The sequence below is a fragment of the Bos grunniens genome, chromosome 19 (genome assembly GCF_055505025.1).
Source record: "Bos grunniens cultivar Pamir isolate PY7600 chromosome 19, Bosgru_T2T1.0, whole genome shotgun sequence".
Taxonomy (NCBI): Eukaryota; Metazoa; Chordata; class Mammalia; order Artiodactyla; family Bovidae; genus Bos; species Bos grunniens.
Genome location: NC_141183.1, coordinates 23,429,517 through 23,444,002, shown reverse-complemented (window position 1 = coordinate 23,444,002; position 14,486 = coordinate 23,429,517). Strand labels below are relative to the sequence as shown.

General features: G+C 57.6%; 1 protein-coding gene across 2 annotated transcripts; it reads left to right on the top strand.

The window, feature by feature from the left end:
* Positions 1 to 5,900: 5,900 nt before the first annotated feature.
* PPP1R1B (protein phosphatase 1 regulatory inhibitor subunit 1B) lies at positions 5,901 to 14,459 on the top strand. 2 transcript variants are annotated; one of them, XM_086357888.1, is made up of 7 exons: positions 5,901 to 6,338; positions 7,961 to 8,021; positions 8,295 to 8,317; positions 8,734 to 8,809; positions 11,940 to 12,137; positions 13,455 to 13,574; positions 13,663 to 14,459. In XM_086357888.1, the coding sequence occupies exons 1-7, from the start codon at positions 6,258 to 6,260 to the stop codon at positions 13,710 to 13,712; spliced, it is 609 nt and encodes a 202-aa protein (XP_086214014.1). In that variant the 5' UTR covers positions 5,901 to 6,257; the 3' UTR covers positions 13,713 to 14,459. The 2 variants fall into 2 exon arrangements, with proteins under 2 accessions (XP_086214014.1, XP_086214015.1); XM_086357889.1 differs by lacking the exons at positions 5,901 to 6,338; positions 7,961 to 8,021; positions 8,295 to 8,317; positions 8,734 to 8,809 and adding an exon at positions 9,984 to 10,032.
* The last annotated feature ends 27 nt before the right edge of the window (positions 14,460 to 14,486 follow it).

The window sequence follows — 14,486 nt, the reverse complement described above, 5'->3', positions numbered from 1 at the left end:
TGTGCTTTACTACACAATTCCCCATTTCCATCTGAGCTCCTTGTATCTACAGGGGCATGGCTGGATTGACCCTTTTGCCTGGCAGAGTCAGTAGCAGAATACAGTAGCAGCAGACATTTCACCTGGAACTTGCAGATAAAAATAACATGTCTCCTGTCTGCCATTCACAAGATCCCCCACCCCACCCCGTGTGGATTTTCATGGTGCCTTTTATATGCTAGTGGAAATTGGGCAAAGTGTAAATTCTAAAGGCCCAGATCCCTCCCCTCATTATCCTGGGACTGAGTGTGTGTGGGCATCTCCCCAGAACAGGGAGCTCTCCCAGCATTCCTTGCCCCCCACCATTTCCCCCCTTGAGAGAACAGCAGGGTCAGTGAGTCTGTTAGCATCTGTCAGGGAGACCACCCTGATTTGGGAACTGGGATTCCAGTGCACTCAGGGATGAGTCCAGGGTCCCTTCACCTCCCAGGTGCTCAGGGAACTTCTCTAGGGAATAGGGACCTGCATCTTCCCAAGAACTAAGAAACTTTGGACACCTACCCTCTGGAACAGGCAGTCGTGGGCTGGGGGTTAGAGGGTGTTGGAATGGCCTTTGGGCTGCAGAAAAATCTTCCTCCCCTCTCCCCTCCACTGAAGCCCAGAGAAGCTGGGGTTTCATCGGGGTTTTCCCCAAACATGCCCAGTTCCTGGGAGATTGGGGGCAAGTTAGGGAGTTGGGGGAAGGAGGCAGGAGGGGCAGGCTGGCGGCTCTGAGCTTCTCCATGCAGCCCTCGGGGCCGGGTGCCTGGGCAGGAGGGGGGGCAGAGCAGCTGCTGGCGATTTATTAAGCAGTCACGGAAAAATTGGTTTATAAATTAACAGCTGTTTTAACTTTAGGGCCTCTTCTTCAGGGAATGGAAGCAGCCGACTGGACCGGGATTGGAGTGTGTGTGAGGCTGGTGGAGGGGGTGGGAGGCGGCAGGCTCCGGCAGCTGGCGTTCTTTGGGGGCAGCCTCAGCTGGCACCTCGGGGGGCACCAGGCAGTGGCCAGAGCAGGGGGTCTCCAGGTGCCCGGGCCGAGGCTGCCCCCGCTGTGGGCTGTAGGCTTGCTCATTCTTCTCGTCAGCATCCCACCTGGGGGCGCCAGAGGGCATAGATACCGCTGTACTCATATCTGCCACCAGAGGGCAGCCTCCACACATTGATTTTTGCTTCCCACCCAGATCTGTCATATCTGGGCTGAGAGAGAGAGAAACTGGGACCAATGCTGAGCAAGAGAGAAGCCCAATTCAGTGCATGCAAGAATTCTACTCGCCCATCCTGAATGTATTAAAGACAGCAGTTAAGAGTGGGAATTCTGGAGTCAGATGATCTGCCTTTGAACCCAGGCTGTGGGCAGAAGTTCTGAGCCTCATTTCCCTCATCTGTAAAATGGAGTGAATCTACTGAGGATTGAATGAGCTAATGCATATAAAAGGTCTAGCCCAGTGGCCACTACAGAGTAATGCTCTCTATATGCCATGTGTTGCCAATTAATCTATTGATTCATTCCTCAAGCCATTGCCTCTAAAGCATTTAGTGCTACTGTATTCTGGGCATTATAGCAGGAAGGTGATGATGCAAAGACAGATAGTGGGTAGGACATGTCTCAAAATAGTGTGCTAACAATTAAGATACACCCAGTGAGGGGGGAGGGGAGATTGACTTGGATAGGGCAAAAGAGAACATTTGAGGGTGATGAAAATATTCTATATCTGTGTTGGTAGTGGTCATGTGTTGAATAACATTTTCAAAAACTCATAGAAATGTATATTTTAATTTATATTTACTGACACATTTTATAGTATATAAACTGTAATTCAATAGAGTTTTTTAAAAAAGCACTCAATGTGAATTTATTGAATGGGCCAAGGGTTGGATGATGGATGAATAAATGAATGTGTGTCAGTGAATGCTCAGATGATTGCCACCTGTCTTGGTGTTACCAGTGTCCATACTGCGAGTGCCCTTGCTCTCTCCTCTCGGTGTCCAGGGGTTTTCTCAGAGGCGGGTCTTGGAGTCCCCAACATCCTCTTCCCCCTCCCCATTGCCCCCCTCCTCACCACCAGCAGTGGCAGGGAAAGATGCCCCAGTGTGCCCTGCTAACGCTCCCTGGCTTCTCTAAGATTGCTTCTCAGGACTTCGGGGGACCTCCTTTCCAGCTGCACATGTCAACCCAGCCAGCTAAACTCAACTCCGTGGTGCCAAGGTTAGGAGTGTGATGCCCAGCCACCGATCCGCAATGCCAGCAGCTCGGCAGCCCAAACCCTGGTCAACTCTGCCACCTGCTGGCCATTTCCGGAACTGCATCCATAGCGCTCTTGAGAAAGTGTTAGTCGCTCAGTCGTGTCCGACTCTTTGCGACCTCACGGACTGTACCCGGCCAGGCTCCTCTGTCCATGGGGATTCTCCAGGTAAGAATACTGGAGTGGGTAGCCATTCCCTTCTGCAGGGGATCTTCCCGACCCAGGGATTGAACCCGGGTCTCCTGCGTTGCAGGCAGACTCTCTACCATCTGAGCCACCAGAGAAACCCTTTAGACAAGCTGGAACCTTTACTGACCAGGAGCCCTGTATTGGGCTGGGGACTTTATTAATTTTATCTTTTTGAATCGTCACAGGTACCATGTGAGGTGGGTTTGGGGGCAGGAGGAAACAGGCACAGTGAGGCTAAGTCATTTATTGTCTAAAATCACACAGTACCCAGGTCTGTCCAATTCCGCAGTTTATGTTCTGTCCACGAGACTGTATCTTGCCTGGGAGAAGAGAGGGAATATTCACGATTGGCCACTCTCCCTACCTCCCCCAAAGAGAGCAAAGGCTTCAAGCTTCCAGAGAAGGTGAACATAGTGCCTCCTGTATGCCGGGCGCTGTGGCAGGCAGCAGGCAATGATGTGAGAGAAATGGTGTGCTCAAAATGTGTGATCAAACCTGCTCTGTACATTAACAGACACCCTATGACAAACTTTTTGGTTAGTCCAAGCAGAAAGACCCGTTGCTTAATTGGAGTTAAGTCAAGCAAGGTCTTGAATTTGTTCCTTGGACCCAACCGCCAGTGCTTCTAACTCAAGAATAATAACCAAGGAGTGGCACATTATTTTTACATCTCATTTGCATATGATTAATTCTAAGAGAGAATGGAGGTCACCCTGGCCCCTAGCTTCTCAGCTGCTCTGGGATATGCCTGACCCTGGCCACCTCTCCCAGCCCCAGGTGGACTCCCCCATCCTCGCCACACCCTCCCCACTCCTTGCCCCTGCCCACACTTCCCCCAGCCTCCAGAAGTCCCTGTCCCTTCCTCCTCTGTCACCCACGCAGCCCCAGCCACCTGGCCGCCCACCTGAAAAACTTTTCCCCAAGTTCTTGAGAAGTCGCGTAGGATCCAGGAGAGAAAAATCAAAGTAATAAAACCTCATTTAATTCCTAACGGAGGGCAGAGCTGTGAGCTGCAATTATCTTAATGCGGAGCTATTTTTACTCTCTCTCCATCTCTGTCTCCTGCCTCTCTCTGTCGTGAGGCTTCCTCTCTCTCCCTTTGTCTCTCCATCTCTCACATGTGTTTTCTCGCTCTTTCTTTTCCACATTTCCTACCTCCCCCTCCTCTCTCTCTGTCACCTCCTGTCTCTGCCATCCTTCCTTCTCCTTCCTGTCTGTTCCTTGTGCCTGTACCCCTATGAGCCAAGTTCCCCCATCCCACTTGACCCCAGGGTTTAGCAGCCAGAGCTGCAGGTGCCTGGGTAAAGGTTGAAAGAAACAGCAAAGACCCTCCTCTCTATGCCCAAAGACCCCCCTCTTCCAGGGTTACCCAGGAGAGGAGAGTCTCCCTTCTAGCTGCCCCAGTCCGGGTCTAGGGAACTTTTCCTGATTCAGGGCCACCCAGAACTCCAATCCTTTCGGCAGAACCTCTGTGAACAGGCCCTCCGTGGCCAAAGGAGCTTCATCAACTGTGGTCCCAAAGGCCCTCTCAGCTCCAGTAGGTCCTGAGGTTCCCCTGGGAGCGATGACTCTCTCTCCTTGTCCCCTCATTATCTGTCCAGCTGTCTTCTGTCCCCTTCACCCCACGCAGGACCTTCCTACCTGCCTAGCACTGGAAGCCACAGACCTCTCAGCCTCCTCTTGGCCCAGTGGCCACACAGCTTACTGCCTGGGCTGTGCCTTTCCTGTGCCCCTTCTGACCCTTGTGACCTCCTCATTTGCCTCCCAGGGCACTGCCAAATTGGTGTTTGCCACCTCCCACCACAACCCATCTGACAGAGGGGTCTGGGCCAAACCAGGGACTGCCAGAGAGGCCCACACCCCAGGCCCAGGGACCTGGCATCTGGCTGTTTCCCCACAAGCATAAAAGTCAACAAACACAGCGGGGACTTGAGCCAGGCCTGAGGGTGGGGGAGCAGTGCCGTCCAGCGGCCAGGCCTTCCAGCACCCATGGGCAAAGTTCTGTGCTCCTGTGCCCTCTCCTCATGCCCAGAGTAGGCGCTGACTCTGGGGTGCTGCACTGTGCCCCTGACCCCACTTTCACAAGACTCCACTGGCCTTTTGCTTCCTTCTCGCTCTGCCGAGGGCCCAGCATGCTTGGCCTGGGAGGGGAAAAGTTGCTGGCTGGGGGAGGGGGGCTCCTGATTGTTCCAGGCCTGAGCGTGACCAGGAGAGGAGAGAGCCAAGGCAAACAGAGCCCCAGGAAGACACACACACGTACAAGTCTACACACACACACCTGCTCAGAGTGGCATTCAGACCCTCGCCCCCAGGCCCAAAGAGGGAAACACCAGTTCCTGCAAAGGCACCCAGCACCGCATGATAAATAAACAGGGACCCGGCAAACCACAGGGCCATCTCCTCCCCTTTCCCCCCTTCAGAGACACATGCAAACACCTCTGCAGAGAGAGAGAGGCTCACACCTCCGAAGTGAGCACACACACACCTCTCCCCCTTGCTCTATTCCTGCACCAAACTCACACGTGATGACACGTGTACACCCCAACTCCCCCAACTCTATCCCCCTGAGCTGGCTCTGTCTCCCCCACATCATATCTGGGGAGAACAGGCAGGAGACACGTGGATCCAGGGTACCTCACAGCATGGACACATTCCCCCACCCCCACGAGAGCCCTCTCAGGATCACAACCTTACCCCCCTCTACTCTTCAGGCTGGACCTGTGCAGAGGGTACTCCCACCCCGCTGCGAGCTGGCACAGCCTGCCCATCACCTTGACAGCCTCTGACATCCTCCCCCACCCTGCCCCCTCCCCCGTGCACACACGGTCTTCCCACACCCTGCCACTCACACCTGCATCCTTGACACTCTGACACACTTACTCACATAGACTCTCTCACCACACGGACCGCCCCCCCCCCACCCCGCCCCACACACTCCCCAGCTTTAGGCACCACAGGGTCCCTGGCACTCACTTTCACACACTCCCTGCCATGATGACTGACATGTGTCCTCCCACGCACACCCCGCTCCTTCACGCTCACTCGCTTTCTAGGACACCCCCATTCACAGCGTGACACGCTGGTGCTATTCTCTCCACGACCTCACAGCCTCCCCGTGAAACTCCAAGCACCTAGGCCAGGAAGGGGTTAAAGTCAGAGTCCCAGGTCCCCGCGGCCCCTCTCCCCTCGGCCTCCCCCCTTTATCCTCCCTGCTGGACTCCATCAATAATGCAGCTTCAAGTTCTGGGGAGTCGGCAGGGGGCTCCCAGGCCGCTCCCGCGGCCCTGGCTCACACTCCCCGCCCTCCTCCCGGCCCGGGAGAACACGCTCCTCGGCGCTCATTGGCCACTGTCTCCTGAGCCCTCCCACCAAGCGCCCGGGCGCCAGTCCCAGGCCGAGGGGACGGGCTGCGGACCCCAAGGCTGGGGCCGGAGGGCGAGACCCGGAGAGACGGAGCGAAACAGAGACAGAGGGAGACTCGCGGAGAGGGAGCAAGGGAGATAGAGGAAGGTTGGAGAGACACAGAGAGAGCGAGGGAAGGAGGGACAGAGACCAGCCCCGCGAGCCCGAGGTGCGGGCGCCAGGGGACCGCGGCACCCAGGAGCCCCAGAGCCGCGAGCCGGCGGCCGCCCCCCACCCCCGCGCGCCCTCCCCTCGCCGGCGCGGTATTTTTATCTGTGCGTGAACAGCCCTCCAGCTCCTCTCTGCCACACTCAACCCGCTGCCGCCGCGGCGCCCGGAGCAGCGCGGGGGAGCGGAGCCGGGATCGCAGCCCGAGACCCCACGACGCGCGCCCCGCCCGCCATGGACCCCAAAGACCGCAAGAAGATCCAGTTCTCCGTGCCCGCGCCCCCCAGCCAGCTCGACCCCCGCCAGGTGGAGATGGTAAGGGGGCTGCGCCCCACCCCTGGCAGCGCCCCCCTACCCTAACCCCCACTCCCCGACTCCTCTGCGCTCCGGAATCGGAGCCGGCCTGGGAGACGCGGGCGCCCGGCCCGCCTCGGACGCAGCGGGGGCGCGGGGCAGCGCGTGAAGTTCGCCGGAGACTCCTGTAACTTTTTCCCGGGGCCTCTCACCTGATCCCTGGGCGGGAGAATCCCGGGCGGCCCCAGAGTGGGAGGACTGTCCTCTGGACCCTGCAGTGTCCTCCTTCTCTGGGGTCCCCCGGGGACCGCTGGTGTGACAACATGGTCCCCTGACCCGTTACACTGAGCGGGCCTGCGCCCGCCTGCCGCACGCTCTGGCCATCTCTCTAGTCTCACCCTGCATACCTGGGCTGGGGTCACCCGAGCTTTGTCCTAACCGCTAGATAAAGCCACAACATGGGCGGGTGGAGAGGGAAATGATTACCAGTCATCCCAGAAGCCAGAAGTCCTCACACAGACATCTGAGTCCTCTGGACAGCCTTCCTGGGCACTGGGTACCGGAGGCCTCCAAAGGTGGGGATGAGATGTGGGGCGTGATGGCGAAAGAGACATGAGTTTTGTGCAGGCGCCTCCCCCCTCCACTTAGCCATTCACTTGTTGCTGTTGTTGAGAAGCAGCTGGTACCCAACAGAGCAGTGAGAGGGGGGCCAAGGCATTTTGCAGAGAGACGGCATTGTGGGGGGGGGGGTGCCTGGGGGACCGGTTTGATCCCCAGCCCAAGCAGCTTTTGATCTGGAGGGCAGTGTTGGGAGATTGGCAGGGGGAGGTGGCAGTTTCAGCATAATTCACCTGGTTCTCTTTGTGCATTTCCCTGGAGCTCAAAGAGGACCTAATTAACTGACAGTTGATCTGATTGCCAAGCTAGGGGGAAGGGTGGGGGAGTTACTGGGAGTACTCAGTGCCCCCCCCCCCCCACTGTTCAGCTTGGCTCATGTTCCAAGGAGGGCGACTTTGGAGGTTTTATGAGGACTGGGTGAAGAGTTCCACAGCCTGAGTGATACTGCCGAAGGGGCCCAGACCCAGGTCCCAGGCGGTCCAGGGCTCAGGTGCACATCTGAGCCTCAGGTTGAGGCTGGAGGTGCCTGCTGTTCAGGCTCAGCCTCCCTCTGCAGCTGAGTCTGGTTTCTTTGGAGCCCTTGAGCTGACCTTAGGTGGGCAGGGCCACGTGAATGCCACCTTCCACACTCAGCGTCGGGTCCTGAGGTCTGATGTCTTCATAAAGGGGAGAGGGAGGGCCATGGCAGGGGAAGATATGAAGGGAGGTGGTGGTTCTGGAGTAGCCATGGAGAGAGATGGGCATTGGCTGGCAGCCAGTGGTGGGCTTTTCTTGCCCTTCTCTGCCTTGGCATGCTGTGTGGCTTTGAGCTCTTTGCTGAAAGTCTCTGAGCCTTGGGTTTTCACCTCGGTAAAATGAGGGGGTTCGGTGAGCTCTGGAGTCCCTTTCAGCTCTGACAGTCTTTGATTCAAAGGTTCCCTGGGGACTCCAAAGCACAGTTTGTTCCCTGCTGCCTGGGTGGGGGGTGGGGAGTGGGCTGCAAGGGTCTGTCCTGCCCTGCCTTCTCCCCGTCTCTGTCTCCTCAGATCCGGCGCAGGAGACCAACCCCTGCCATGCTGTTCCGGCTCTCAGAGCACTCCTCACCAGGTGGGCCCCTTCCCTGCCCCCTAGTCCTGGCCCCACCCTAACTGTGATGCCTTCTGGGGGCCCCTGCCAAAGTCCCTTGAGTAGGAGACTGAATGGAGAATGGGGGGTTAAGGTCCAGGAGCCCAACTCCACTGGGCTCATTTATTGACCAGGCGCCTCCCAACACCGGGAAGGAAAGGGCCCAGAGACTGACTGAATTTGGGGGGAAAGTACCAATAATTCGGATTCTTTCTCTCTTCTTTTTCCTGGCTCGGTCACCGGTGGCCTCCCCAGAGGAGGAGGCCTCACCCCACCAGGTGAGTTTCCAGGGGCAGCTGGAAGGAGGGATGCCAGGCCCTTGGTGATGGGATGGAGGGGATTACTTCCCAGCTAGCTCAGGGTGCCACCCAGGAGGACATTAGCATATCAATTGGCACCTTGGTGAGAATGCCTGGTGCCAGGATACAGATCCTCCTCTACCCTCGTCTTTGCTCAGACTCAGGCTGGGCCTCCAGAATCCAGGGTCCCCGCCCTGAGCCAGGCCGTGGCTGTGGTGCCCCTCCCAAAGCCAGCAGCTGGCCTCAGCCTGGTGGGAACAGCTCTGGACCTGAGGCCGAGGCGGGACTAGCCAACGCAGCTGCCCTGGGCGGCTGGCAGGGTGGGGGAAGGGAGTGGAGGGAAGGTTACAGGAAGGGGCTCTGTGAGCCCATTTAACCTGGCACTTCCCCGGCAGAGAGCCTCAGGAGAGGGGCACCACCTCAAGTCGAAGAGATCCAATCCTTGTGCCTACACACCCCCCTCGCTGAAAGGTACTCCCCAACCCATGGTCTGCCTGTCCCCTTGGCCCCTGGAAAGGGGCTGACACTGGGTGTGCGGGGCGGGGTGGGGGGAATGTGGCGCTTTCGTTGATGGGGAGGGATTGTCTTGTGCGCCCATCCCAACCCCCACTTAGAGACCAATTCTTTCTTAATGTGGCCTTGGAAAAACAAGGCTCCCCGAGGCTGAAAAGGGTGGTGTGGGTCTGAAAATCAGGTTTCGGGGTTGAAAGAAAAGAGGTACGTAACAGATAGGCCTCGACATAGAGACTCAGCCCTCTGCCGCCTCTGCAAGCATGCGCTGAACCACCTCCACCGCCTCCCCCCTCCCAGGGCACCTTCTTTGGGTCGCACCCCTTGCTCTCCCCTCCCGTTCCCAGGCCTTTTGCACAGGTCTGCACACCAATGCTGCTTCTGTTCCTGCTTTTCCTTTCAATCCCCAAAGGCAGGTCATTCCTATAGCACTCTCTTATGGAGCGCCTCGTGTATGCCAGGCCCCCCGGTAGGGGTGGAATAAGGGTAAGATCTAGCCTCAGCTCTCCTGGGGGCCTTCACCTCAAAGCATCTGGCAGAGCCACAGAGGAGAGGGGATTTGAAGGATGGATAGGAATTCAATAGGCGAGCCAGGCAGAGGGGTATTCCAGGGAGAGGGAGGAGCAGGTGTGAGATCACAGGGGGTCTTCAGGGCTGCCTGGAGACTTGGCTTCCAGCGGGGGAGCTGAGGCAGAGACACCTGGTGGAACAGGTGGGCCAGGTGGGCATGTGGGGAGGGTCCCTTCCTCACTAAGCCTTAGGATACCTTCCCACCCCCAGCTCAGCTCCAGCTCTTCTGGCCTGGCCAGCCCCCTCCTCCCATGGAGGGAGAGATGGAGGCCTGAAGGATGTGCTGAGAGCTCCGTCCTTGGGTTTAGTGAGCTCCCAACCACCGGCCGAGGTCAACAGGTGCAGCTGTCAGCCCGCCTGCCTCAGTTGGGAGCAGAGGGACTGAGGAGACGAGAGGAGAGGGGATGCGGAGACGCCAAGCGGGCGCTGGGTGTAGCTTTTGGAAGGCCTTCCGACCTGTAGGGATGTGGGGGAGGCCAGCCCCTGAAGCAGGCGTGAGGGAGGAGGTGCCATCTTCTGAGGAGAGAACATGAGAAGTCTCTCTCCTCCACACCCTGGGCTGAGTAGGGGGCAAGTGGACATGAGAGGGAAGAACCACCCTTGGACTCTTGGTTGTGAGCAAGGGGCGGGGTGGGGGGGTGTGAAGAGAACAGACCAGGGTGCTTCCCAAGCAGACTGCCTTGGCCAGAAATGTGCACCCCCACGCCCCCGGCCCTTTTGGGCTGCGACCTGGGAGAGTCTGAGTAGGGAGAGGCAGGGCCCCGGGAGGGGGCCAGGAGAGGGGCTGTGCTGGGGACCTTGGAGCTTCCAAAAGGGAGACTTGAGTTGGGGGGAGTTCAGGGTCCCAGAGCTGGAGACAGAGCGAGGAGGCAGTCGGGAGGGAGGGGGGGAAGACCCCAGAGAGCCCTGAGAGGCACGAGGCAGGCGAGGCACGAGGGAGGCTCTCACGGGGCCCTGCACAGGGCTGCACGCACCTATTGTTGTCGCTGCGGCTCACGAACTGAAGAACTGCTCTCTCCTCCCCCGGCTGCTTGAGCTGCCACCTCCTCTCCTCCTTCCTCCTTTCCCCAACCCTCAGAGGACCCTTCTGAACTTCTAGGGCACTGTATGTTGTGGGTTTCGCCCCTTTCTGGGCAAAGGAAAGCCCCTGGCAGGGTTGGGGGATTGGTTGGGGGAGAAGCCTAGAGTCCGCAAGGAAGGGCAGACACCAAGTCTTGGCTTGAAGAGGGCTCTCCAAGGCCGAGCTCTTGCACTTGGCTCAAGGTGAAGCTTTGCTGAGTCCCCAAGGACAAGGCAGGGCAATTTATTGTGCTTTTATTGCCTGGGTAGTTTGCCCAGAGTTAGCAGGAAGCACCGGGTGGAGCTTGGGGCCAGACGGGGCAGCAGGCAGGCACAATACACCCTCTGTGCCTGTCCCCGAGTTGGCAGGAGAGCCAGGCCCTGCTCCCTGTACAGGAGGTTTCCAGCCTGGATCTACCCCCTCGGGCTTTTTGAGGGGAGGGGCTGCCTGCGGATTAGGAAGCAGCTGTAGCAACCCCAGCCCCTAGCCCTTCAGCATCTGGTCTCTGGGCCTCGAGTAACCCGAACGCTCCAAAATCCCACCAGCTCCCGGCCCCCTGCTGCCTCTGCCCTGGCCATGCCTCCCAGGGTCCCCTTCGCCCCTCCCTTTCTCCCAGAGTCCTCCAGCCCTGGCCCTTTTCTCTGAACCCCCTCGTCCTTTCCATCTTTTGGAAACTTCTCTCCAGCTGCCCACACTGTTCCCTTCCTAGGTCCTATCCCAGCAGGCCTTGGTGGTGTTGGGGGGGTGGGTGGTGGTTGCCGCTTTCTAGGTCACTGCACAGGGAGCTGAAGCTTGGGGATGTGGGTCAAGATTGTGGGGGCCGTGTCTGAGCAGGCTGCATCCCCAGGCAAGGACGTCACTGGCTGCAGACTGTTGTGTCCTCAGTCTCAGAGCTGTTCCTGCCTCTTAGAGCCTGGGGCAGGGGTGTGTGGAGTAGCATCTGTGATGGAGCAGTGCCAGGGAGTGGGGACCAAGCCCAGTATGGGGTGGCAGGCAGGATCCGGGTGAGCGGTGAGCAGGCTGGGCACTCCCCTAGAAACTGAAAGGGACAAATGCCCCGGGGCCCGGCCCACCAGTCCAGTACCTTCTCCAGGGGCTGTAGCTGGTAGACAAGCTCCCCCAGCCAAGGAATGTTAAGCTGTTGCTGTGCCCGCCTGGTCTTGTCCAGCTTGGCACCCTATGGCGTGGGGAGATGCCTGGGGCTGGCCTCTGGGGCCCAGCATCTTTGGACAGCTTAAGAGCCAAACAGGATCAAGAGTCTACCCCCTGCTGCTTCTGCCCTGGTTTGGCCCCCAGCAGGCTGACCAGCAGCCTGTATTGTTTGAACTAGACCCCTGCAGGGGTGAGCTCTGCCCCAGGCCCCCAGGAAGGAGGCTGAGGGTTGGGCCACGTTCCTCTCCTGTGCCTTGGGCTGCTTCTCAGGCCTGGCTGACCCGTGCCTTCCTGGTCCCCCTGTGCTAGCCGTCCAGCGCATTGCTGAGTCTCACCTGCAGTCCATCAGCAACCTGGGTGAGAACCAGGCCTCGGAGGAGGAGGATGAGCTGGGGGAGCTGCGGGAACTGGGCTACCCAAGAGAGGAAGAGGAGGAGGAAGAGGAGGAGGATGAAGAGGAGGAGGAGGACAGCCAGGCGGAAGTCCTGAAGGGCAGCAGGGGATCTGGTAAGCGGAAGGGGCTGTGAAGCCTGAGTTTCACCAATCATGGGCTTGGGTGGGGTCCTCCTTGAGTGTACTGGGACACCCCCTCCCACTTTACAATTTCTCCCACATGTAAAGGGCCTTCTCACTCTCTCACCCCACAGGATGCCTCACACTCAGCCTTACCTGACACCTGGGCTGTTCCCATCCTTGACTCCGTTGCTCTCCCTATCAGGTTTTCCCTAATAATTCCTCTCTTCCCTAAAAATTAAGGCAAGGCTACATGAGGTTTGAGGCTAGACCCAAGAAAGGACTTCCCATCCATGGCCGTTGGGAGGTGTAAAGAGATCAGGGATAGAGGACTAAGAGTGTCCAGGGCCCCCATTGCCTGCATTTCTGGATACAGGATGTGGTCTCTACTGGGAGACACAGGACTGGTTGATACCTTCTCTCCAGGAACCTGTGGTTCTCTCCCTCTTTTCTAATTTCCTAGGCTGGAGGTGAGAGGGTGCCCTCTAGTGTCTGGATGGAGAATCTAGGATTCAAGAACCAACCCACTTGTCTGCACCTCCAACCCCAACTGCCTGGGAAGAGAGAGGCCAGTGAGGGGCCTAAGACCGACACAGAAGGCCTCAGAGCTAGAGACCCCAGATCCCAAAATCTACACAGCCGGGTCCCAAGACCCAAAGAATTCCTAGGCAGGAAGATCTCAGCCCCTCCCAGGGCTATTTTTTCCTGGCCACTTCTCACCCTCTGAATGCACATTCAAATGTTTTGGTCCCATTATTTATGGGGATGAAAAATAACCAACCATCCCTCCTTACAGTGTCCACTCTTTGCACCCCGCCTCAAAATAGCGTAGGCCTCTGCTCTGTATTGGCAGTGGGGGCATCAGATGTGGGAGCAAAAGCTTCAGCTGGAAGAGCTGAATTGATTCCCACTGACACCACCGGAACAGGTGAAGAGGAGGTGAGAGGAGACTGTTCTCTCAGGAGAGCGGCAAGGCAGTGGGTCAAACGGCAAGACGACCAAGGAACAAATATCAGTTGCCACCCAGCCTGGAGTGGCTCCTAGGTGCTGGTACTGGGTGTTAACTATTATCTTATTTAAGGCAGTCTACAGAACTTCCCTCCTACCAGCCCCTTCAGAGAGGTAACAATGACTTATCTAAGACATGTGGTTAGTCGCTGGAGGCACTGTCTTAGTCCAGTGCTCACTCCACTCCACTGTGACACCCTCAGAAAGCTTGGTCTCAGCCAGCAGCTGGACTTGGCTCATGTTCTAGGACAGCCAGCTGGATACTCAGAGCTCGTGTTTTTATCCCTTCTTTCCTGTCCCCAGCTGGGCAGAAGACAACTTATGGCCGAGGTCTGGAGGGTCCCTGGGAGCGCCCGCCTCCTCTGGATGGGCCCCAGAGAGACGGAAGCTCTGAGGACCAAGTGGAAGACCCAGCATTGAATGGTGAGACTTGGGAGTGGGGGGCTGAGGAGGCAGGGCTGGGATCTTGGTGGGCATAGCCAGGCCCTAAGTCCCTCTGCTTGCTTTGCAGAACCCGGGGAGGAGCCACAGCGCCCTGCCCACCCTGAGCCTGGCACATAGGCACCCAGCCCTGCATCTCCTGGAAGGAAGTGGGAGGAGGCATTGATGTTCTCCAGAAACCCATTCTGTTCACACCCTATTTTGTACCCTGCTTCTCACTTGCTAGGGCTGCGGCTTCTGACTTTTAGAAGACTAAGGCTGGTCTGTGTTTGCTTGTCTGCCCAACTTCGGCTGATGCCCAGAGTCCCTGGGCACTTGCTGCCTGATGCCTACCCCTGCCAGTCATTCCCCCATACACCCAGCAGGAGGTGGGATGGGAGAGCTTGCATTGGGAAATCCAGTAAATGGGGGACAAAGATTCATCCTTCACAATTCTACTCCCTAGACCCTCTCCCCTGGGCGTAGGAAACCCACAGGGCAGGACCCTAAGATCTGGGGAAAAGGGATACTGAGAACTTGTAAGTGCCCATAGATCTTTCTCCATCCCCTGGGCAATTCCAAGTCATCACCCCTTCACTGCCTTCTACCAGGGCCCAGAATTCAGGCATCTTTTCCACGGCCTCAGCTTTTGGTAAATCTTCCCCTTATCACCTGCTCCCCAGCCTGGGTGCCTGGAAGATGGACTGGCAGAGACTGCTTTGCTGCATTTTATGTGTGCTTTGATGCCAGGAATGCCACCTAGTATAATAAGTCCTTAGGGGGGCACATGGTGGGGGAGCCAAGCTCTCCTTGTCCTCCAGCTGCTCTGTCCCCTTCCCCTCTTCCCTGACTCCCGGCCTGAACCTGTAATAAATCTTTGTAAATAACTGTGCTGAGACTTCTCTTTCAGGGGAA